We start from the raw sequence: 25,701 nt of genomic DNA, 5'->3' as shown, positions 1-25,701 counted from the left end.
CACGTGCATGCTGAAGCACAAATAGGCGCAGTGGTGGTGACAGCTTTTGCTTATTGATTTGACGTGCACTGGGACGCAGCACTGCTCACAACAAGCCAACAAAGTGATAACTACACACACTGCTTTGATCCTATATCACTTTCTCCACACAAATGGGATAAAAGAATAGCTAGTCGAGTTTCAAATCTGACTCGGATGGCTAGTGGCTCAGAGTGAGGTCTATGTTTCCAGCAAAACAACTCATACGTCCAAACGTGACGACTACTTCAGACCGCTGGGTTAAATATATCTATGGCATACGTATATAGGGCAACCAGCAGGGTTTTAGCTCCGGTGTCTTCTTTCAGGCACATGATAGCATATATGCAGTACCAACAGTCAAGCACAGGCATACACTGACAGTAACACCATGTTACATGCATGTTAACATTCATAAACACATGCACACCCTCATACATTTTAGGTACACATGCATAAACAACTAATACATAGACATACTGTATATAAAAGCACAAGCAAACACATGCCACAGAGAGGACGATGCCATTTTCTTGCCAACCGGACAACATAGTGAGAACAAGACAGAGCATCGTTTGCAGGCATGATATATCTACTCCCCTCGGCTACATAAATACAGAATTTGCACCCTCGGTCAGCTGTTTTGGCAAGGCCACCCCGGACAGTGTTGCCTTTCACTTTGCAGAATTACATTACATAGAGCAGCTACAGCCCGCAGCTACAACACACTGTCTACTGTAATGTGGCAGAGAAACAATGAACGGCACCAACAGCGAAAGCTGACCAAAGAGAAAGTATGCCTTCTTTTCTTTTCTTCACCACAGTTGAATTCTTCATTCAGGGCTGCGCTGCTACACCCTGCTGTCAACTTCAATCAATAAACCTGCTCGTTTCAATGAGCAGTCTGCATTGATCTGTGAAGTCTACGTCTATGGCTCAAGACGTCTTGTTTGCTCTGGTGCTCCTGGCTACACCTCCACAAGGCTCCCTTTTAATCTGCCTGACCTTTGGAGTCAGTGGATGGAAAGAGTCAAAAGGTCACGTTATCTAACCTGTTTGTCAGCAGCTTCAAATAATAAGTGAGCCAGATTTTCCAGTTAGCTTTTACTTGGTCTAGGCATAGCTCTCTCGCCTTCACTTGGCTGTCTCTCTGCGACGAATGAAAGGCATCCCACACTCCAGACAATAACATGAAGCTAGACAGTGTTTACCGAGGTGTAAGCTCCATATCATCGTAAATGTGAACTTCACATCATATTTTCACAAAAATATTTACATGTTTTTATTTCTTCATAATTTTTCAGTTAGTAAAACAAAAAAGTCACGTAACAACCTACATTCAATTTTGACTAAATATCTATGGTAGTTCCTGTGTTGGCAGGTTGTAAAAAATATTTTCTTTTTTTACAAAATGCGGATCTGCGGCCGCTAAAGCATTGCCATTGGTTACAACTTACAAATCTATCATAACGTACAGTATTTCTTATAATGATGTTGCAGGCTACTTAAATGCTTCCATATCTAGCTGTAGGAGGCCAAAGTGTTCATCCAATCACCCACGAATAAACATACACTCAAAAGTTTTCAGGGAGTGTGACACCACTGGCATTGTCGAAGCCACTGGATAGCCTACAGGAGTTGTTGATGATGTCAGACTCAGTGCAGCAGTGTAACTGACTGTCAGAGAGAAGACGATCTAAGTCACTTTGGCTTGCTGGAGTGCAGAAAGAGAGGCACGACTCTGGTCTCATTATAGAAAGGTCATCATTTGCCATCTTAATGAGGGGTAATATAATGTGCATGCAGGCTCGCACACACACACATATTTGCATCATGACCTCACTGTGCTTATTGTCTGGTTCTTCCCCGAGGCACAAGGATAGATGTGAAGATAACTTTAATATATGCAAACACATGTACAAAAGCAGCCTCTCCTCAGCACCCTCATTTAAACATGTTTACTTTAATCTGGTATGAGTCACCCTCTCCTCACATTATACAACTTTGCAGAGCACTTGTGAATTAAGCTTCTGCTGATCTCCATGAACAGATGTCTACATATGAAAACACAATCTGTGGGCAGCAGTGCAAGATTTGGGTACTGAAAGTGTTCTGGTTTTCTTTTTGTAGCCTGAGTAGTATTGACCAATAATGCTTTAAGTTTGAGCCGCAGGTAAAAAGTCTGTGTGGAGACCAAAAGAGGTGAAACCTCTGGGGCTGAAAAGGGGAAGTCAGTGTGAAAGTGCCAAATACAGCACTTCAACAAATGGTCTCTTGAGGTTGGGTGAAACAAATAAAAAGGGCCAATCCCAACAGACCCCTTCTCCAGAGCTCCATCCACTTGTCCAAATATGGTCACTTCTGGTAATAATCAAGATGGCGATGGCCGAATGCTAAACACAGCTCTGCTTTTGTGTGACAACAATTTAGTTTTTTTGAAACTTTATTTTCATCATATAAAGACATCTATTTAGAGACATAAGCTGAAATGATCAGTACATGGAAGGGACTTGTCCAGGCATCCACTGGCTACATCAGAAACCCCCAAAATATTGGCCGTTGCCTCCAGAAGGTCATTTTTGTCAGAGATTGAGCTTCTGCTGACTCTGCGTACCTTTTTGTGTTCTGTGGTGTGTTTCAGGCAGACGGGAGCATGGGGAATGTAGTTAGGATACATGTGCGCAAATACACAGACTCACAAATGCTCACTAACAGCGTAAATAGTTTGTACTTGAACGTGACCAAAGTCTGAGGGTGTGAATGTCGACAGTTATGCTTGCTCAGGAGTCTCTGTGGGATGTGATGGGTTGGGTTTTCTGCATGCGTCTTAGTATGAAAAGAAAAGTTCTGTTGGCTGTATGGCAAGATCCTACCGTGCTTGTAATGCATGCATACCTGACTTTATCGATTAAGTACAGTATGCATGCATGACAGTGTGTACCGTACATCTGTCTGTATGCAACATATTACTACTTCTCAATTAGATTTCGTCTTGAGTAATGTTTGTGGTGAGTTAAAGCTCTAAAATCAGATTCCATACCCTTCAAATTACCTGCAAGCAAGTTAATGATTATCCAACAGACGTCACAGCAGGCTTATTGGTTGATTAAATTAAGATACTTCTAATGAGGTATGTTAACAGTGATTAGATACAGTCCGCCGCACTTTTAACAAGATCTATATGCAGCGCAGATCATTTTCAGAATGTGAGGACAGAAAAAAAGATGTAAACTAGGTCAACAGGTAGCACGCTTTCATTTCGCTTGTTTGATGCTCCTCAGCCTTCTTCTTTTAATCATCCCTCGTCACCACAGCGACTCCTGACTCACTGTCTGTCTGTATTGATTCACCTGATGAAGGCTGTTGCCACCCGGCTTTGTGGCAGCAACATTTTATGTGTGGAACTGGGTCACTCTATTGTAGTCTGAGACGAGGTGTTGCGTGATCCATCTACAGGAAGCTTATATTCACCTAAACTGTGTTCTGATTTGGAGCCTAAAGAATTAAAGGAGAGTTTTCTTACATGCATTGTGCTGTAAAGAAAAGAGCAAGTGAAAACAGTCAAAGGGTGACATTATCATCTTTCGGAAATGAACGCCCTTGCCATTGAATTTAAAGAATTATGTAATCCTTGGAGATTGCTGTTGTCATAATAAACTTTAACTGAACGATACTAAAAGTTAAAAATAAACACAATGATGTTTTCCTATTGTTTGGTGATGAAACTACATCTCCTGCGTCATTTCAAAAAAGATCGCAAAGACATTTTCCCAAAAATGTCCCCATTTATAACCTTTGCTGCAAGGCCATGCAAGGTGTCAAGTGAGCAAGAGAGAGATCACTGTTGGTTCCTAAAATAGGACGTGAGTGATGAGAATACGGGCTCTCTTCATCACCCTGCCTTTGCTGTTTCCTTTATTTTGTCAGACAACGTTGTGTATGTGGTGATTCACTCTGAGCTAGAAGTGCAGAGTCATCATCTGAGCATACAGACAGGCTGTGGACGAGTGAATCAGCTGTTGCCTAGTTATCTGCTGTCTTATCTCTGTCGTTCCCAGACAGACAGAGAAGGCACACAGGTGAGAAGAGACCAACATTAACATGTTTGCCTGCAGTCTGGTGTCTCAGGGACCGAGCCTTGTGGGTTGAGACGTCAAGCTGTTTGCTGTGGCTGTTTAATTGCTTTCCCCGAGCGCTACTATGAGAGATTATTTAGATAATTTTAACACTTTTACAGAGGCTCTGAGCATCTTATCTGAGAGCCTGTGAAGTGCAGAAAAGTTTTTTTACTTTTATATCAGCCACCAAATCAGTAAGTCACAAATCTGAAAGTGTCTCTTTGAGACGCCCCATGCTCAGTAAGAACCAATTTTGTTATAGCTCAGTGTACAATTAATCATATTCTCAATCCTTTGAGCTATGGTTCATGTTTGACCTTGGGAATTGTAATTTGACAAGCTATTCTCATTGTAAAATCCTTATTAAAAATGCAAAGAAACTGTTGTTTATACCCCTCACTTTATGTGAGGATTGAACAAACAGAATGTGAAATGTTAATTTTTTTTCGTTTTATATACCTAGTTGTAGTTTTAATTGTTGGGGCCAAGTATCATTTCTCAGAGGTAGGTATACATACAAGTTGGTTAGGGGGAGACAGGGATGTATATATTGGTATTGATGATAACAATGATATTTAAAAAATGAAATACTGCCTAAGCAGGGAGTACGCTTCAAAAAAATAAAGTTCAATGTACAATGGACAGCATGTACTTAATCATGCTACACAACCAGGTACTCCAATGCCAAATCCACAAAACCTAATCTCAAAACACCAAAATTTACTTTACAGGTTATACCCGTCCAAAAGCCTTTCCCTATGGTGCTTTCTGCGACTTCATACTAAATTTACAACAAACTCTGGACACCTGGTACAATACAACAGAGACCAGTTCCAACACCAGTTACCAACACGCAAAATACAAACTCTGCCTACAGAAGCTGGAAAAGCTGGGAAAACATGCACTACTCCATATTACCTGATACATTACCAAAGCAAAAAAGACATATTTGTTACATGAGGGAGCAACCACAACAAATCACATCTAATCACCACCACAGAGTCTAGACTTAATATTACCAGAATGGTGAGTTTGAGGTTTGGACGAGCCCCCATATGTCATAACCCGGTGCTTAGGTTGGACAAAAAGAAGGAGACACACAGGTAAAACTGACCAATAAAATCAAACAAATTCCACAAATGGGTGGGAGAAATTTGTAGAGTCAGTTGTGTATGGAGTGGGTGAGTGAAAAAGTGCCATAGGGGTGTTGTGCTGCAAAAACACAGAAAGCAAAGGTGTGTTGAGGAAGTCTGCCAGCCTCTGACTGACTGCTGCCTGTCTTAAGGCCATGACACGCAAAGCAAGCATCCATGAATATTGGCAAAGAAAGCCTTGTTGCCTCACATCTCCGTGTCTCGGCCAAAAAGTTGCACAGAAACACACCAAACAGATGGCAGAAAGTACGTTCTGCGCATGCGTGAGAGGAGATACCAGCCATTCATATATTATAGGAAGTCATAAGGACACTACTTTTTTTGTTCAGCCGATTTTGATGATAGGAACATTTCACATACATAAGAAAAATTAAAGACTCCAAACTTAATTTTTGAAAATGTCCTACAAGAACTGAAATGTAATGTTTATATATTCTATTTATACTGAACAATGTTTCCATGACATGCACGTTTCGTAGGTATTTTCTGATCAGTACATAAAAAATATCATACCAGCAGACAGCGTCTGTGGTCTGTTTTTATCATTCAAACGGGAAACCGGAAGACCGTCGGTTAGCCCGCTAACGCTAGTTAGCCAGTTAGCACATAAACAACACAACCCAATATTAAAGGAGCAAAGCATATTTACAGCGCCAGAGGACAGCAACACAAAGAGCCAGGACACATGTATGTTAACAGCTCAATGGCAGAAGAAAAACAATCTTACCTTATTTAATAGGTTCGTTTCAACCTCAGTCCTTCTTAACTTTAGCTGTTTGTTTACTTCCTCCCTTCCGCGTCTCCTCTTGCTGAACTGAATTCACAACAGGCTCCACCACGACCGCCGATTTAACATGAATCTGAATCAGCCGAAAATAGCCGACGACGGCCGCCATAGATGTATGGGGCCAAAGGTGCAGGATACACCGTGGTGACGAAGGCCGCGGGCGCGCGCCGTCGGCCCAACCTGAGCGGAAGGTCGTGGGCTTGGTGTGTCCGGGCCCAGGTGTGTCCTATGTAACACTTGATTGGGCTCATCATGTCTGCTGCCATGCCATCACAAAATTAATAGTAACAGATGAACATTGGGGCCCTCACACATCATATTTACATTTAACATATTATATCGTGTAAATAGTCTTGCGCCTCTTAAATCATTTTTATTTTTTTAGTGGAAATTATTTACCACCAAAGAGACAAAACACAATTATCAAAGTTAAAGATGAATTTGACTGATAGCATTTTTTCCATATAGACAGCATATCACAATAACTTTACTGTCATGAATTCTTTTGGCCAGAAGACTTGACGAATTTCATGCTGTTTTTTTTTTGTGTGTGTTTTGGTAGTGTTATATTATTGCTCAGAAACTTAACCTGAAATGAATTTATATCCATTTTAATTTTATCTGTTGTGTAAACAGGCAATATTGTTTCCTTTTTAGTTTTAGTTTTCTTAAAGGATGTCATTTTTATTTACTTTTATTTACATATCTTTCACTTCTTATTTGGTTTTAGTATCAGTTTACAGTGATAACTTTTTGCTTTGCACAGAGCCTGGCTATTTCCCCCTATCTCAGCTGACTGTTGTCTGGATCCATGTTTACTGCAGAATCAGCATTTACCACAGACCTATCAACACCTCAAGATCTCTTCAGGTACACCCTAAAGACGAGCCCCCTGAGAGAGGCGGTTCATGACATCATATGTGATAGCAGTGGGTCAAAGGTCAAAGACAAGGAGTAGGTGGGCAATCCCCTTTGTGTGGTGTTAATAATATGTTGTAATAATGTAATAGTCTGTATAATAATTAATATGTTAAACATTTTATCCTCTTTATTAGCCTCTGTCATTCTTTTCTTCTCACCTTGTGAAGGGCTTTTTTTGGGAAGACTTCACAGATCCATTTGTCTAATCTAAGCATGATACCTTGTCAAACACCATTAGATAAGAATGTGGCGTACAGTGTGGTTAATTACATAACTAAAATCTGTTATAAAATATGCCACTGGGTTCACAAGTAGTCAGCAGTTAATTTCTCTATCTGTGGGCCTGACCAAAGGTCCGGAGGCCTTGGTGCTTCTTTTTTTGCAGCAGAAATGACTGATGTTGAACAACGACAATGACAGAGTACAATCAGTCTGTAGCAGTTTACTCTAATGGAGACATAATGGAAATATTTCGGAGCTGTGATGTCGCCATGATGGCAGGCTGCAATAAAACATGGAAATTAATTGCTTGTGTCTTTAACCGCTTTTCTTAGAAGGAGGTAAACAATGAAACAGGCCCCTTGGAAATGCTAGATTACAATCAGAAGTTCTGACTGCACTATTACAGCCTCATTTGCTGCTGGAGAAAACAAACCCAGAAGTGTTATCTTGTTAAATGGAGTAATAAGTTCTTTGCTCTGCGTTGCTCATTACAGCAATGTTTTCCACCAAATCCCTGGGGAGAGAATGCTGCTGATAGTTAGAGGATGGGTCTCCAAAGGGATGTAATCATATAGCAGGAAGCGGAAATGCGCGCACACTAAACCTGGCTGTTTTCTGGGATGTGATGTGATTTGTTTAAGGGTGGAGTTTCAGAAACATCTTCACTCTTAGTTGTGGATAAAGTTTGTTTGCTGCTTTGCCCTCACGGGTGAAATATTGCCTCTGAGGTGGAAAGAAAAACAAAAACAGAAGATTTCTCGTCTCTCCCACTGAAGGATCGATACTTTTGATAGATTGCAGGGCGAAGAGACACTGACTCTGATTCACCTCCCGAGTAAAAACTACTTCAAGTGTAAAAGAAGAAAACTCTGTTTTCTATCCCACCTTTATTCTGCCATTCATCCTCATTTGCTTGCAGGAAAACCAATGAAATCATTAGCCAGTGGGAGGGATGTATATAAAGACAACATTTTCTAGCTGGTTCCTTAGTGTTAAAATAGCTTTAGGTAGCACACTCATATCCTGCTGCTGGAGCAGTCTCATTATCTTTTGGGACTGTGACCTTAACCATACACAATGAAGCTAGAGGGGCAGTTGGGAAGATCAAGCAGCACTGATGTTGGCAAGAAATGGATGGATACAAGTCCTGTCTGTCTCTTTTTGTCTTACTTTTCTCTTGCAAATTCTTGCCCTGTCTTGAGCAGTAAAGCCTCTTGTGCAAACAGTAGCCAAGTGCAGAAGTTGATGGAGGGCAAAGGTTGAAGGTCGGAGCGAGGGTCAAGCAGACTTTGGATTCCAAGAGGTTCAAAGCTGCTGTCAGTGTTAAAAGGGGAATATTTGCTTGTACATTCACATCCACTGATTCTTCATGGAGCAGATCAAAGACGAGCTTTTGCTTTAAAAAATGTACACTGTGAAGTGAGAAGGATTCAAATATGACTGAGTATTTGGAATATTCTCCATGCTCTGATGTAAATTGCCAACATTTTTCTTAGTTTCTGACTCATTGCTCCCAAGCAGAGCACTTAGATGGCTCCTCCATGTGGAACCAGTTTGTAGCTGTGACGCAGTGATCATTGACACAAACCGTCCTACGCTAAGGTGTGACCCCTGACCCCACAGTGACTCCTTTACATAACTGTCACAGATACCCTCCCAGTAGTGCACTCCCTCTTTGACAGGTTATGAGCAATAAAATGTAATCATCAGGGCCAAAAATAAAATGTATGGTAAATCATTTATTAACAATGTTACACAATTACAATATCCATCCTCAGCAGCAGCAGCAGATCTGCTAAGAGCGCATCTGTCTATAGCTCATCTGCTAGGTCTCTACAGAAAAAAAAAAAATCCAAATATACATTCAGAAAACAACTCCATCAAGGACTTTAAAAAAATTAATTTAGTAAAACATTTATGTATAGGTTCATATATATATAAAAACAGATGTACAGTAAAAATCACATACAGTATCAAACATCTATATGAAAATGTTCTATTCAATAAACTGTTTTAGTGCAAAAGCATTTTAAATAATAAAAATACTGTGTTGTAGTTTTTTTTTTCCATAAGAAGAAAGGGTGTAGGATCTGCATGAGGTGAACAGGTTAGAGGTGTGTGTCAGCGATGGGGATTCGTCTCAGCTCGACTATCTGGGAGTTGGTTACGCTCCCACCGTCGTGGCTTCCAGGGATGGACTCGTTGTCGCTGACGTTAAGGCCGGTACCTTCAACAGACAGAAAAATGTGTTTATTTTCTAAAATATTTACATTACCCTTTCTTACAAACCATAAATGCATTACATTTTCACGTTATATACATATATTATTAACGTTCTAAAGCGACATAGTATAAGAGCTGATAGTAATCAGGAAGTAGAGGGGATGGTGGATCATGTGCCACCTAAGCGAGATGCCTGCCAAGCTGCAAACCACTGTTCAAAACCAACAAACAACAACACCAGTGGTCCTTTGCCTACTCTTTTTGTGGCACAGAACCTCTGTGTTTTTTTATTGAAATACTGCAGCGTTTCTCACAGCATTTGAGCCACAAAACCTGGGTGTTTTTTTTACCAACACATTGCTGTTTCCCAGCAGCATATGTGGCACCAAACCTGTGTCTCATTAGTGACTCTGCTGTGTATCCCAGGGGCATTTGACACTGACATATTGCAGAATTTCCCAGTGGCATTTGAGCAACCGAATCGGGGTGTATTTCACCGACCTGTCCCTGCTTTTCCAGCATCTTTCGTGCCATCAAATGTGGGTGTTTTTTAAGCCAAAACACAATCTTTTCTTAACCATAATAAAGTGACTTTTGTGCCTTATCCTAACCACACCTTCAATAAAACATTGTTAATCAATGTTAAGATTCACTGTATCCACTACAAAATAATGTATAAATGTAAAGTATATATGCCTTGCAGAGGCAATTAATGCAAACACTTTTTTCTGACGATGGGTTACAACAACAGGAATAGACTAATATACACACTTTCATCAATTCAGTGCAATAAATACACACAGCAAATTGTCTGCTGTGCTGATTATCTGTCACATTTGTCCTATTAGGGCCAATGTGGCATTGTGTAATCCATAATATATGTCGTAGTCTCTGTGTTATCAGACGTCAAGTATCAGTATCTGATGAGTCATGTTAATGAGCGTTTCATGGATCAGACTGACTGACTCTGATGTAAGAGTGGAAAAAGGCAGTGAAACACAGAAACTCATTATGAGTCAAAGGTTAAATTAAACAGCAGGTCAATTTCCATGTGTATACTTTGGGCTACGTTGACTTTCTATACAACAGTCACAACAGTCACCAATGTGTGTGTGTACTATCTACTGTGGGTGTTTAACAAGAATAAACTACCATTGCCTCCAACAAGACAGTAATTATATACATTTTTTGTGCTGTTTTTTTTTTTTGTTTACAGGATATCTTGAGAGCTTCAATGTGTTTAGGTTAAAAATTTTGCAATAGCACAAACAATTAACAAGTGATAACTGTGTGTGGTTTCAGTAACTTTTGACAGGATTTTTTAAAACTGTGAAATAAGGCATTTCTGAATTTTTTACTATTTTCATATTAACTACTGCACTTGACAAAAAACAACAACAAAACAAACAAACAAACAAAAGCAAAACCCCACTATATGTCCTTTGATACCAAATATGGAACCACTTTAACTATTTTTAAAATGACAAACTTAAATAATTATACGTTATCTACTGTTCTTTTCACCTTCCTAACAATATATTTATAGTTTGTTCATATAATTTAAGTTTCTGGGGTTCAAGTTCCTATTTTACAATATTTCTAAATGTCAGACACGAACACTTATCTCTGTCTTGATAAACGGTGTTGGCTGTACAAACACCAGGAACAATAATGGAAATAAGTCCAAGGCTTTAATGTTCTTGTGAGCAGTACGTTGTATTTTATGACTATATTGGTGTTGTCAGTAGAGTAAACAAAAGGTACGTTGCTGCTCTAAGCTTCTTTATCCTTTGGTGAATAAATTGCATTAAATGCTAACCTGCAGAATAAGATGGCTTATTACTCTGATGACATAACCAGAGGGGCGCCCAGATGCTTCATGCAGTCACGGATCCTTCTGACGCTGATAAGAAACAGCTGCCCTTTCACAGTTAATGATCAGCTCTCAGTCGTACTACGTAGCGAGCATGTGCTAAAAGTACATGTGTGCTTCTGTGTGTGTTAATGGTTCACTACCATATGAAGTGTGAAGACCCTCATTACAGCGCAGCACACTGACCCTTGTCAGGCGGTGCCCTATTATATAATTCTGATAAGTGGATATCTTTCCTGCTGACTTACTGGTTGAGATTAAACCAGGCTATACGTTCAGTGTGACGCGTATGGATAAAAAGGAGGTCAGAGGTCACCGGGGAAAGTGTGAAATGGAAGAATGTCCTTATGAGTCGTGCAGCAACAAGTTGAAACGTTTTAACTGTTACATACATAAGATTATGACTCAATCAACTAGATTGTTTTTATGAAAATCGAAGTTTCGAGTTTTGCAGATCCAAGATCGTATATTTTCTCGAGGCCATGCCAGAGATCTGCGAGGAGCCAACTGATTTAACTTAATTAAATCTTGCAAACTTGCCTCTCTGCTACCCTGAATAATATTAACGATAACTTTATACTGCTGAGTTTGCCGACACGGGGACCAATAAATTCCCTGGCTTGTCTGGTGCAGCGTCAAGGCTATTTAAGGTTGAACACCACACGAGCTCAGGACAGCAGGGAGAGGTCAGGCGAAGACAAATGTCCCGCTGCTACAACTGTCAGTTTACTAGAGACAGGGAGCAACACACACACGGACAAACACACTCCTCTGAGTTTGATTCACGCTGTCAACATACAATCAATAAGAGGGTAAGAGCGTAATACTATCCTCTCAGCCTAATCCAAAATCATTAACAGACGAAAGTCCCCCAAACTCCCACCTGCTAGGAGGGACTTTAAATTGTCTATCGCCATGGCTACGAGTTTTGTTTGTGGGATGCATGCTAGCAGGTCTCAAGTGCTGCTGCATGTAGGCCTACAATGCTTGGAGGTACGGACTCTGCAGAGTCAAATCTAATATCAGGACTGCAACTTTAAAGGACTCAAAGCCATCTGGCATTGCTCAATAATGTTAATGATTCATTTATTTTCATTCAAGTTATTTCTCATCTCCACAGCCCCAAGAGATTAACAGAGACTTTTAAAGTGACCTGACTCAGTCCCATTAACTTCATGGTCTTATCAGTTTGGTCTGTCTATCTTAACCACTTATCTCTCCCAGAGCCACCGCCGTATGCACGACCAGACTATCGCCGTTTCCATGATGTGAGACGAAAGCTGACTGGGATATACTTAAAGCTGAGTTGAATGTTTTAAATGGTCAGCTGTCCATCAGTAGGAGCGCTCACTATTGGTGGGGAGTAACAGGGACTGACAATGATCTGGAAAACAATACATAGCAATCAAATCCAGGGATGAACACCAGACAGTATCCATTATAACGAGCCCCTCTCCTTAAAAAAAATGATGGGATGTCTTGATGTCAATCTTCAGTAACCGTCTTGTGTTTTATGTAATGCTGTTTGGTAAAGCCAGACAAAGTTTTGACATTTTCACTTTTTATAATCACACAGTTCAATGTCGATATCCTCTTCTTTTAAAGGGAAAGTTCATCTGGAATAAAAAATACATATTTTTCCTCTTACTCGTAGTGCGATTCTTTAAATCTAGATAATTTTGGTGTTGGAGATATCAGCTGAAGAGATGTCTGTCTTCTCTCTAATATAATACAACTAGATGGCTTGTGGAGCTTAAAGCACCAAAAAATACATTAGAAAATCTTGATATCAATTTCTCCTTTGTGAAATCATGACCCCGTTTGTCAAGATAATCCACAGAGCTTGTTGTGAACTCTTTCATTGCCTTTCTACAAAACTACAGCTGCCAACTGTATCACTGCGCATAGGGAAGTGTGTACCTACTCGTGGAGGAGAGGCTGTTGCTTATGACAGCACAAGATTAAAACATTATTAATGGCTTCCTCCTTAGCTAGGTGCTAGGTGAGCTACACCAAAACAACTGCAGCTGCAGCTGAAGCCAAACTAGAACAATCATGGAGAATTTCACCGAAAACCCACAAAAAATCACCATGCTCAGAGATGATTCATCACATTTCAGTGGCACAAATGGTATGCAGTATCTTTACAGCCCTCACAGGCAAAACATGTCAGAAAAGTAGTACTTGTTAAACCTGTTAAAGAGATAATATTATGTAATTTTCTGGCAAAAAGGCTCCCACTTTGTAATGCATATAATGTTGGGACAGGGCCAAACAGCTGAATAAATTAGATGCAGGTCTTAAACTTGAGCCTACGGCAAGGTTTCAAATTAGATTTACGTAAGCATCACTGCATCACATCTTTCTTGTACTCATTAAAAAGAGGCGCTTTTTAAGCTGTGTGAAAATGAGTCTAGTGGAGTCCGTCTATTTCTGGTAATGTCTCGCATTAACAGCAGAGGAGTGTCCCGGTGCACCGAGGCTGCTGTTGGCTGATGTCCAGCTGAGACTGATTCTTATTCAGACACTGTGAAGCAATTACTCTGTGATTTCAAAGACTGAGGAGAGGAGACTGTCTTTGTGTGTGTGTGTGTGTGTGTGTGTGTGTGTGTGTGTGTGTGTGTGTGTGTGTGTGTGTGGTTGTGTTATGGTGATATATCAGTGAGCAGTTTGGACCCTCAGCTCATTAAACATTGATGGCAACAGAGGAAGAATGGTTTCCATGGCAGCAGAGGAATGACTAAGCACGGCTGATGCTAATGGATGTTATAGATACTGTATGTACGAGTACCATATGAAATAATCAATACACACACACACACACACACACACACAAACACACACACACACACACTGGTATTGAATCACCAGAGGCAAAGTTTCATTATTCTCTCTGTTATTACTCAGACTTACTTTTATAATCTCATAACATCTCTATTTAACAACTCTATTCTGAAGCGACACCTGGTTAAAACAGATGTATTTTCTAAAGAATGTTGTGCTTTTCTTTTAATGTTTAAAATTTTACTGTGGCCAAAACACTGCATTGGATTGTGGTGACCTTTTGCACAGTACATATTGCATTTATTTTTATATTTCATGGAAAAGTACTGGACAGAAGTGTTCACAGTTTTCGTACTTTTAGTGATAGTTCAACTCAACTAAAGTTTTCTGACTGACTCAATACACAGCATATGTTAGGGGTGTTTCATGTAATGCAGAGCAGGTCTTAAATACAAACTAGACTGACGAAGGGATGACGTGCAGGTGCAGAAAAGGGGTGGAGAAGCTCAGGTGAAGGGAATAAGGTGATGAGGCAGAAGAGCAGGCAGGAAGCTGACTGGCTGGGACAAACTGAGGAGCAGGGAAGGATTAATGACAATGATGGCTAATACAGGACAGGTGTGTAGATGGGTAAATGAAGGAAAGACAGCAAAGGAAAACAGGAGCGGAAAAACAGTAAACTGAAACCCGAAAACCAAGAAAACACAATCATCTTAATGATAAGCTATTAATGTGAAAACAAAGACAGACTAACGAATGGTGGCAACTTAAATGATCATCAGAGGCCCCACAATACAATATTATCAGTACATAGGTTGTAATACAATATTATTGCAATATTAACCATACTGCAATAACACATAATGTCATATATTGCAGTTTATTACCTTTTTTTCAACTGGAAATTATGTCCCAAAAGCAAAAGTTTGTCAACATTTAATTTAAAGTCAGTTTTATTGCAGCAAAATGTATTTAGTGGACTGAAAAAGCTAAAAATTCTATTATTCTTAGAGGCTATCAACAGTTAAATTTGTATTTTCTATATTCTATTAGAATATAGAAAATACAAATTATATTCATAATAAAAAAAATTAAAATTTTAATCTATTGCAATACTATGCTGTATCGATTTAGCTTCCCACAGCTAACAAAATAGATTTTGTCAAATGCTTTTAAATAAAAAAAAAATAGAACACTGTTGGTGAAGTTGTTGATAAAGTGAAAAAAGTGAACTATAATTTTATTAACTTTATTACAATTTTGTGATAACACTGTTGATACAGAAGAAGAAATACAATATTATATTATGTCCCTGCCATGTGATTTTAGTCCCCTGGAATCTGCTGGTAAGGTCTTTGTTTGTGCTGCTGCCTGTCTTGGCCAAGTATTTATAAAACCTTAACCGAACCTGTCTGCTTTTAACAAAGCATTATACTAAACCCATTGAGAAATATTTATGAGTCATAATGTCTGTGTTTATATGCATCTTAGCAGTTTTTAGGAAAAACAAAAACTGACTGAGTGCTTTTACGTAGCTGCTGCTCAGATACAGAAGAAAAAATTCTGTTTTGACTCTGAGGTAAAATAACAAGTTTTTATAACTCATTTGTCAAACATGATGATATACTGTAAGAAAAACACCACATAAATAGTATGAATGTGTGTTGATGCTCACCAGTTTTTAAGGCAAATATGAGGTCGTCAAACTCCTGTGACTCCTCGTCTGCTGTGACCAGGTTGGTGTTGATGAAGCCTCCCTCAGTGGTGTACGTCCCCATCACAGGACTGGGTTTAAACGCGCTGCTGGGCTGACTGCTGGGCCGCAGCGACGCTCGTTCCCAGTCTGCTGACACCTGAAGCACACAGATGCACATATGCAACCATATGAGCACATATATATCATGTGCACAGGCACTGTTGGCCAAGAAGATTTTTATGTGTAATGTTTGATGACATGTTGTGCTATATTTGGGATAAATTCCTTTTTAACCCTACTTAATAAAACTGCTTGAAAATGCATGATGGTAAAAAAAGAAAAAAAGAGGAAGTCCAGATATATGATTTCAAGCTATTTATGAAATGCAAGATTTTTCCTTCATAGCAGCAAAGTATGAATACTTACATAGCATTTTTCAAAAGAGTTTTACTAGTCATCTGCAACCAATTAATGAGCATTATCATATATAAAGTTATATAGAGAGTAAATTTGTGTATTTTTAAATCATAGGCTACATAACACAGTATGCACATTTGCACACACGCACACACACAGCCTTGATTCAGAGGATGGCTGCATCTGTCAGCCACGTAATCATGTCTGTGATGAGTTAGGGTCAGGCAGTTGTATAAGCACCCCAAAGGGTTAAGGCCAAAGCACAGGGTCACAGTGAGTTCACGGGGTGATTGAGAGGTCAGTGGGTTTAGGGTTTCATACAGAATCAGCTTAACATCATAGCAATGATGCCGTCAGTATGGTGAGACAGATGACAGCCTTTTGTGAGATAAAAAAGTAGTATTTTTTTTTTTTGGGTGGGGGGGGCGCACTTGATTCATGCATCCTTACAGGAAAAGACAGGAGTGGCAGGACAAAAAAAAAAGATGAGAAGGCAAAAACTAGGGATTAATTGCCCAACAAAAGAATATCACCGTATGTGTGTATCTGTCTTATTTTTTCCACAACAATCAGATAAATCAATTATCTGCTCCTGTTTTCCTCTGTCTTCTTTTATTATGAATGCCTCATCTGTCCATGTTCATGCATAATTGTGTGTGTGTGTGTGTGTGTGTGTGTGTGTGTGTGTGTGTGTTCTACAAGCATCTGAGGCTTGCTGGGCTGACATGAATTAAGCCCCACCAGCACCTCAGATCTGTCATTTCCACTCTAAAGGGGTTGCAGCGAGTGGATGACTCAGACTTTTCAATAAGATATTCAACCCTTAGATTATACTTTTCTATTCCAGTCTCACTTCAATTTCCTTTCAACTCATTCCACTCCACAAATTGTCGCTCATCTAATACTCACATCGTCGCTCTTAGCGGTCTCTATCTGTGCTCCTATTTTTCTCACTGGGCTGTAGCCAAATCTCAGAGAGGCAGGAGTGTGCTCTCATGAATAAAACAAGATTACTGGATTCCTATGTGTGGAGAGAGACTGAGACAGAGAGAGGGAAGGGGGAGTTCCCAGGAGAAATGAAGTTAAACCTGCCCCTTTTCTTCTACGTCTTTCTCTGCTGGCTCGGTCCTTATAGGGTATTCTCCAGGGACAAGGCTGCTAAGGACACACACTCTACAAAAGTACTGCATGTGTATGCGTGTGTACATAGTGTGTTTTGTGCTTGCATGCAATGTGCCGATGTGATGGAAAGGTCACAAGAGGGGTTCACGTGGGTTTTAGACAAAGTTATGGAGGCCGACCGTTTACACACACATAATGTAAATCAGTCTGGAGCAGCAGACAGTCCAAAGAGTGCGAGTGTCTGAGCATGAATGTTCTCTGTGGAGTCACGCTCAACTGATGTGAGAAATGTGTGAAGGAGGACCAGGAATGGGCAAATAGAGCCATGGGAATGAGGGCATGGGAAAAGAGGGGAGGGAGAAAAAATTGACTAAGAGATGAGGTGGAACACAGAGAGGGAAGGTAAAAACTGAACTGAAGAGCAAACATTACAAACAAGGTCTAATTTTCCTAGTTTTGGCTATCATTCCTTCACATTATGATATTATTCTACTCAGTTATGCAGCACCATCTCTCCAATGGCAAAAGGAGCAGAAAGTGGTCAGTAGATTACACAGTTTATACACAAACTCTCAATTTACCCATACTATCTAAGTAATTCGGTGTGAAACAAAAAGTACAAAAAAATCTGATCCTCTGTCCAGCACCTGGTATTTATCGTTTGGGGCACATGCTTTTGTAAACCTTGCAACCAATAGTGAACTCAAGATGTAAGTTGACTTCCCTCGAATAAAGAACATATTCTCACTGCCTAATTGTTAAATACGGCAGTTTGGCCAGTGGCCCTACGCCTCAAACTTTGACGCTCTAGATACTCCTCTAGTGTCAGTTTTGGATCCTCAAAGACGGCGTGTCAATTACTGCTCCCTACAAGTTTAATGTCCCTTTAAAATAAACCTTCTGGTTCATAGGAAGCATGTTTCTTCACCAAAACTACTATAGGTTTAGGCAACAAAACTACTTTGTGAAGGTTAGAAAAAAGATAATGGCTTCGGTATGAATAATATTCTTTACATATCTAAGTAGGTTGATGAATATAGGACAAAATGTTTGTGACATGCAAAGGCTATGTGACTTAACAACATGACATAAAAAAAAATCAACATTTCACACAGGACACAAACACTGATCTCCTGGGTGAAAGTCCTGAGTTTGCAGGACCCATCCACTTCACATCGTCCTTGGATTTATTTGTTCTTTATACTATGTCAAACTTTTTACACTGCATACATTAGGGCTCTCTTAAGCCATTCATCTTACCTGTTTGCTATCCTGACATCACAGTTTAGCTTATAACTTATCACAGATATATGCATGCGCTACTTTCATGATCGGGACTACGTAGCAAGCTGTTATCACTCTTTATACTACGTCACTGCTACAAAAGGGTTTATACAGAATTGCCCCAGCTCTCAGCAAGAACACTTGTGTGCAAAATGTTTTCATAACCAGAGGCTATATTTACAAGCAGAAGACCTAGAACATAAAAAAGTTTCCTATAATTTCCCATATATAGCTAATAGTAAAAAGTGGAAAATGAAGTGCACTGTAGCTAAAATAAAACTGCTGAGCAAAACTTGTATGAAACATACAAGTGATAAATACTGTTAATCCGTTTAGTGAAGTACATATAACACAGGTGTGTCTATCTTTGTGATGGCTTATTAAGATCTGTGTGTGTGTGTGTGTGTGTGTGTGTGTGTGTGTGTGTGTGTGAGAGTGTGTGTGTGTGTGTGTGTGTTTACCTCCTCCATGGCGCTGATGAGATTCTGAGTTGATTTGCTGATGTCGCCCCCTACAGTGGTGGGTCCCCCTCCCTGGTATGTAGAGTCAGGACTCTCCGCACCGCTCATCTCCACTGTGTAACTGGCTTTAGTCGGCCAACACAGCTGGTTGTGCATGATGAAGTACACTGCAAACACATACAAACCCTGCAGAGAAAGAGGGGGAAATAACACCATTAAAAACATACTACAACTACTTACAGAGCTCCTCAGTATCATGTAAGATCAATTTAAAGCCTGTTTTAGAGTGTAACATAGCTGGCTTCATCTCTCCCTTTGGGACAAAGTCTCTGATGCTGGCAGGTTTCATAACTGGTTTAAACTCCAGGGGTGCAAGAACAAAATGCTTAAAATATGAATGTATACATTTATAAGTTGTAAAAAATGAAGACAAACTGTTTTATCTCTAAACTCTAGTCAGGATGCATTCTTTTAAAGCAATGCATTGCTATTGCACTAAAATATAAACCTCTTTTAAATCATTATTAGAAGCAGCAACTCTCCCAGCACAATTAATAGAGAATGACTTCATCATTGAGCCATGACGTCATTGGCACCGTGGTATTTCTGCTTCCTCTGACTTCCTCGTCATTACCAAATCCTCTTGGTCAACAGCACTGCGCTGTGAATTACCCCAAAACACCAAAGTGTCAAATACTGCGGGGCCATCATGCATTTCACAACACCCATCAACAGGGTGATGATGGCAGATGGAGATACATAAGAGTGCAACGTACAATATCTGTGAACATGTGCACATACAGGCACATGCAAATATACAACTCAACATTATTCAGGCACAGAGGAGACATTTGGAAAATATAGTTTTGTCAAATATTTAGTGACGAGATTTCTTTAATTGCCTCGTTTATGGTAAGGACATTTTTTGAAGAGACAATTCGCAGCATGTCTGGTGAACAAAGTCTTTGGTTAACAGTGAGAAGCAGCAGGTAAGAACTTCCCAAACTGCCCCAAACAGATTATTTTTTCAACAACTGACTCTGTGACAAGCAATTCTTTACATATTCAAATCATAAAGCTGCATGTAACCAACATGCCTGTGTTTTATGTCTAACAGAGCACAACAGAAAGCAGATCAAACAGCTGATTAACAAAGAACAGTGAAGTCAGTGAAGCAAAAATCATGGAAAAGAGGGATATTGACATAGAGAAAGGATTATAACCAGCGCTGATGGCTACGATCAACATTAGGAGGAAGAAGACAGCAGGAACCATGACTGGAAACTGTGTTTTTATGGATGCACTGTAAAACAGAAACATCCAGCTTGGAAGAATGAAAAAAGGGCTGCAAATAGATAAAACACATGGAAACCCCTTACAGGTCATTAGCTGTGCTTTATAGCCTGGTGTTTTTTATAGAGTGAGTTACACTAACTGTATGTGAGTGCTGTACATCCATGTAAAACGTATGTGTCCATGCATTAATGAACCTTGAAAGTGTGAATGACCTTAAAAATGAGAAATTTACAATAAATCCATTAAGAACTGGGATACTCAAAACTAAGAAAAGGGTCAAGGGATTGTAAAGTCATGACTTTTTGTTTGTATTTTCTATATAGGGATTAAATAAAGGATTGAACCTTCCTTGTGTGACAACATAAAACACTGAACATAAGCAGCCAGGTGTGTATTCACGTATGGGTGTGTAACCGTCAGTGCGACTCCATCACAACAGTGCTGTGGGTGATAAGCACAGATCATTAACAGGCGGTGCAGCCTGAGGAACAGGCTTTAATACCATAGGCCTGTTATGTAAGTGTTCCCTGATCACTGGAGAGGCCACGTCTTTAGAGGTGGAAAGCAAATAATTTTATGAGAGAGGGAAGGACAGGGAAGGTGGTCAGCAGAGGGGAGCAAAGCTTGGATCAAGAGAAAGCAGAGAGAGGCCATAAGGAGACACATTTGGGTGAATAAATGAAAATTAAATTGGATGAAGTGTATATAGGGAGAAGAAGGAGAGTAAAGAAACGCTTGAGAAGAGTTTTGTCTTCGATGGCTGAAAGGGGCAAGGAGACAAAACATTAGACTTGACTTGAGAAAGAGTAATTAAATACAAATAAAAGCCCACAAATAACACTTTTCTGTCATGAGATTCGGAGCAGGTGGGCCCAAATGCAGAAGATGGCAGACAACAGGAACTCAAATAAATACCACTTTTTATTTCAAGGAAACAACTGAAGATCACTCTGTCCTTCTACCTTCTTCTAAAAAACATTAAGGATCCATTAAAGACTGAACTGAAAACCAGGTCGTAAATACAAACTAGACTGATGAAGGGATGAAATACAGGTGGAGAAAAAGGGCAAAACTGAGGAGCAGGAGAGGGACTGACAGGCTGATGCAGGAAAGCCGTGTTGATGGGTAAACAATGGAGAGGCAGCAAAGGAACAGAGAAGGAGAAAACACAATAAACTGAAACCCTGTTTTTTTAGTCTGCATTTGGAAAAAAAATTAAGATCGTTATGTCCATATTGCTATGAATTGTAGGTACCTAAAGTCTGCAAGTCTGGTGAAGTCTGCACGCTGAGCAGACTCTGTAAAAGTGTGCTGAAGTCTGCTTCAGGCCCCTTGTGGGCTGAATGAATTGTGGATTTGGACAGACCTCAGAAAGAAGAGAATTCCAGAGGTGGACACAGCCAAAGATGAACTAATGAAGGCATCTTAAATGAGTCTTAAACAGACACTTAGTCCAGTCTTCACAAAAGTCTGACAGAATCAGGACACAGAATAAAAGCTTTTACATAAGAAAACAACGGGGAACTTTGATTGGAAAGAATCTATATGAAATTAAATGTGTTTATCACTGAATTAATGAAAAAAAGTCTACAAATGCTGCAGGGAGGAAAAGTAAGAGCAGAAACAGCAGACAATGGACTCTTAGTTAACCTCTGCAAAAAGCTCACTTCCAGCAGGTAAACTTCTTTTACCTGCTGTGCTGTGTGATCGAAAAACACTCACAGCAAAATAACTGGGGACTGTTTTTTGACATGTCCCACTCAAGACAAGCAGTCAGAAAAACCTCTTCAAGCAGGTAGCCCTGTTGTAATGGAGATGCATTACCTGCTGCACTCGGTTGATGTGCAGAGTTCAAGCAAGCCAAGCAAGAACATGTGTATGGAAAAACAGCAAAAGTCTTCTACACTGATTCAAATGGGAGTGATGTTGTTGTCGGGAACAGAGTCATTCTTGCTTTAAAATGGATGCAATATTCCCTCCAAGTGTTTTGAGTTGTGTGGAAATCTTTGTCTGTGCCTGTAAAAGCAACAGACCTATTTCCCTATTTCTAAATCACACGTAACACTAATGCTTTGCAGGCCTCACACAGCTCGCTGCATGTGTGCGAGAGGACACGCATGGGCCTGAGTCTTCTTCTCTATAATAACACACAGATATCCTGAGTGTCCTATTTATAGGCGAGTACAAAGGTTGAATGAGGGAGCGGGGGAAGAGCTGAATTGTAATGGGAGCATGGTGCTGCTTCACTGTTGTGGATGTCTCTGACTGTGATGTTACAGCGAAGTGAGTTTTACCGGCAGAGGGGCCGCCGCAGGAGGAGATAATGAGGGGCGGTGCTGCACTGATTAGATTATTGTCATCTAATTCAACCTGATGTGGCACAGATGTGGATCCAGAGTAATGGTGAGGTCTACTGGAGAGTGAGTGATGGGAAGAGTAAGAAAAGAAAAGCAAAAAGAAAAAAATGAAAAAGAAAAAGTCTAAAATTCTGCATGATCACTACAAATCTGTTTGACAGTTTGGTTTGATCGAGACTAAAGGGTGCTCTCTACAAACACAGCGTTCTATACGCATCTGTGCTCTGCAACACAAACACATTGTGCACAGCTGTAACATCTGCAGCTGTTTAATGGTGCTCAGTAATCAGCTGTTGGGAGATGTGCCACACAACCACATCAACAACAACACCGAGGTAAACATGGAAAATTCTCCTAATGGAAAATTCATGGCACGAAGGAACCAACAACAACCACTCTACTAAACTTTTCAGCAGAGGCCTGCAGTTTAACTTGCAACCTCAAGGCAATGAACAAAATGGAAAATGAAAGACCTGAATAAAGAATAAAATAGCAGCCAGTGGAATGATAACTTACCAAAAACAGGTATGCAGCACCTTAACCTGTATGATATGTGAGTTCTGTGAGTTACCCTGACATCAAATCCAAAATGAGGAGATCTAACAAGGATAAATGTGTGAGAATCATCAAAACTTTTGGTTGAAGTTGTCTTTGGAAACAACATATAACAACATTCTGTAAATAGCCTTTAATTCAAACTTCCTGCAATAGCACCAGGACACATGGACATTAAATTAACATTTTTACTATATCTCTGAAGTCCTACATTTTTTTTATCAGTCAGGACATAATCTAATTGCTGTTCAAGGTGCACAGAGTGTTTGATGAGAGGTACATTTTCAGTCTCGTTATCAGGATCCTGTTTGCTTCCATTAAACTATCATTAGGTCCTTAATGGAAATCCAACAATATCACAAAATGTCAGCCCTTTTACTTCTCAATTCTTTTCTCCTTCACAGCTAAATAAATAAAGATTGCTCTATAAAATGTATGCACACACAAATCTAATTGCAACCATGCTTGGTTCATGGCAACAGCATCCTTCCTTCGCAGGGCGCTTTGTGAAAACTAGGTCAGACGAGTTTGTTTACTGCTAATCAATGTCCTTGGACACGCTTTGGCTTTGGGGCTCTTTACCTGTCTGTTCCACTCGGATGAATCCTCCCTTATTCCTGCTGCAGACACACACTGAACCCCAGAGGGTCCCGTTTTAGTCTGAGCTTTGAGCTTGAAAGTAGGAGCTAGGATTGAAAATCAATTGGCATAGTTCTTTTCTAAAAGACTTTTTTTTCTTTTTCTTATGTGAATGCTGAGTTAGAAAAGTTGGCTGCGAAGGTCAACTCAGAAGCCAAGGGAAAACTGGATGCAGGGAGAGGCAATCTATTAGGCTAGCATCAAGTCCTTTTATGCTGTATTTCTCCCCTCTCAGAGGAAAAGAAGCTGCATGCTATAGAGGCAGTCGGGAGGGACGGGTGTTTTATATGTCATTGTGAATAATGTGCACGCATGAATCTGTGTTTATGTTTTTTTTGCATGAGGGTGGACATTAGAGGATTGCAGGCAGAAAACTGGGAGGCCTAAGGGGCTTAATCAAAGACAAGAAAACATTAAGATCACAACAAAAGGGGACAAAGGACTTAAATCTGTAGTGTTACTGTGGGATTAAAGCAGAATTTTCACCTCAATAAAAAGAAAATTAGAAAACTTGTGCCGAGAAAAAAATGTCATCAACTTAGAAACATTTTTTTTAGGAGTGTAAGAAGTTAATAGTCACTCAGTCTCTCGGGACAAAAAGGAGTGTCACAGAACTGTAAATAGAACTGAAATCCTATAATTGACAAATTTGGTCTTCTAACAGTTGACCACTGACTTTAAAGAGCACGATCAGACTATTAGATGGTTGAAGAAACTGACCACATGATGTCACAGAGTGGGACAAACTCTATTGGAGCTCAGAAACAAGTGCTAAGTACGCCATTGGCGTTGATGTCACTTTTCTTCATTAGTCATTTTACCAACAGGAGAAGTTTACTTTGGTGCGACACTGTTGTCTTTGGCATGTGGATGCCACATATCACCACTGGTTACCACAGACCTGTTATGGCACATTTAACATACAGATGGTGTCTCTCAGAGGATGACAGAAGAGACCAGAAAGCATTTCTAGACTAGACATGAAAGAAAAGATCCTATTGTGCCAAAGAGTGGAGTCGAGAGAGCTTCCTGGGTGTCTTTGCAAAGAAGATATTATTGAAGCACTCAAGATGTAAGACATTTCCACATAAGCTCATTCCTGTAATTCTGTTAAAACTAGTGTTAAATAAGTTTTACCTTTTTTATTTAAGCCTCTGACAGTCACTGTGTCGAAGCCATGCCAGCATTTTATAAAGTCTCCAAATCAGCATTAACCATGTGACAAAAAGTTTTAAAAAGTACTTATTCAGACAGTTTATCAGCTCTTTCTGGTAAAAGAAAGACAGCATTTTTCAGTGCAACAGTTAAGTGAAATTCTCTAACTCAACACTGAAACATCTTCTGATCACCCATGTGCAATCTATAATAGCAGCAAAAGTGACATTTATCATACTAACCATATCATACTACCATGAGCAGCTCCATGAGGGACTAATATTTTCAAGATAAAATAGTTATAGGCATTGTTATAAAAATATTTGTCATCTGTATATCAAAACAGGGAGTTTTCCCATTCTTCCCAGTCTTTGCATTCTAGATTTATTAATGGAGAAATGTATTATCTAATTACTACTGAAAGCAGAGGTATTAAGCCGAGTTTAACCTATAATTATTAATAATTGTATGTTATGTAACTCTCTGAAGTTACAGTAGATTGCTGTTTGAATGTCTGTTGGTTTCCAGCTGTGAAGAGATATGAAGTTATCTTGTGCCTCATAAACATCTTTTTTTTTATCTCCTCATACTTGGAGCACAGAGTCAGAATAAAGAAAGG

At 39.8% G+C, this 25,701-nt stretch overlaps 1 protein-coding gene across 1 annotated transcript in view; it reads right to left on the bottom strand.

Annotated features, from left to right (window-relative positions):
• Positions 1 to 9,277: 9,277 nt before the first annotated feature.
• adgrv1 (adhesion G protein-coupled receptor V1) overlaps positions 9,278 to 25,701 on the bottom strand; it is a 112,795-nt gene continuing 96,371 nt past the window's right edge. The window contains exons 92-94 of the mRNA XM_042489006.1: positions 19,081 to 19,266; positions 15,776 to 15,953; positions 9,278 to 9,447 (exon numbers count right to left, since the gene is read on the bottom strand). Coding sequence (XP_042344940.1) covers positions 9,329 to 9,447; positions 15,776 to 15,953; positions 19,081 to 19,266 — 483 coding nt within the window. The 3' untranslated portion in view covers positions 9,278 to 9,328. The remainder of the gene's footprint in view (positions 9,448 to 15,775; positions 15,954 to 19,080; positions 19,267 to 25,701) is intronic.

Source organism: Plectropomus leopardus, chromosome 6 (genome assembly GCF_008729295.1).
Source record: "Plectropomus leopardus isolate mb chromosome 6, YSFRI_Pleo_2.0, whole genome shotgun sequence".
NCBI classification, from domain to species: domain Eukaryota; kingdom Metazoa; phylum Chordata; class Actinopteri; order Perciformes; family Serranidae; genus Plectropomus; species Plectropomus leopardus.
This window is presented reverse-complemented; position numbering and strand designations above follow the sequence as displayed.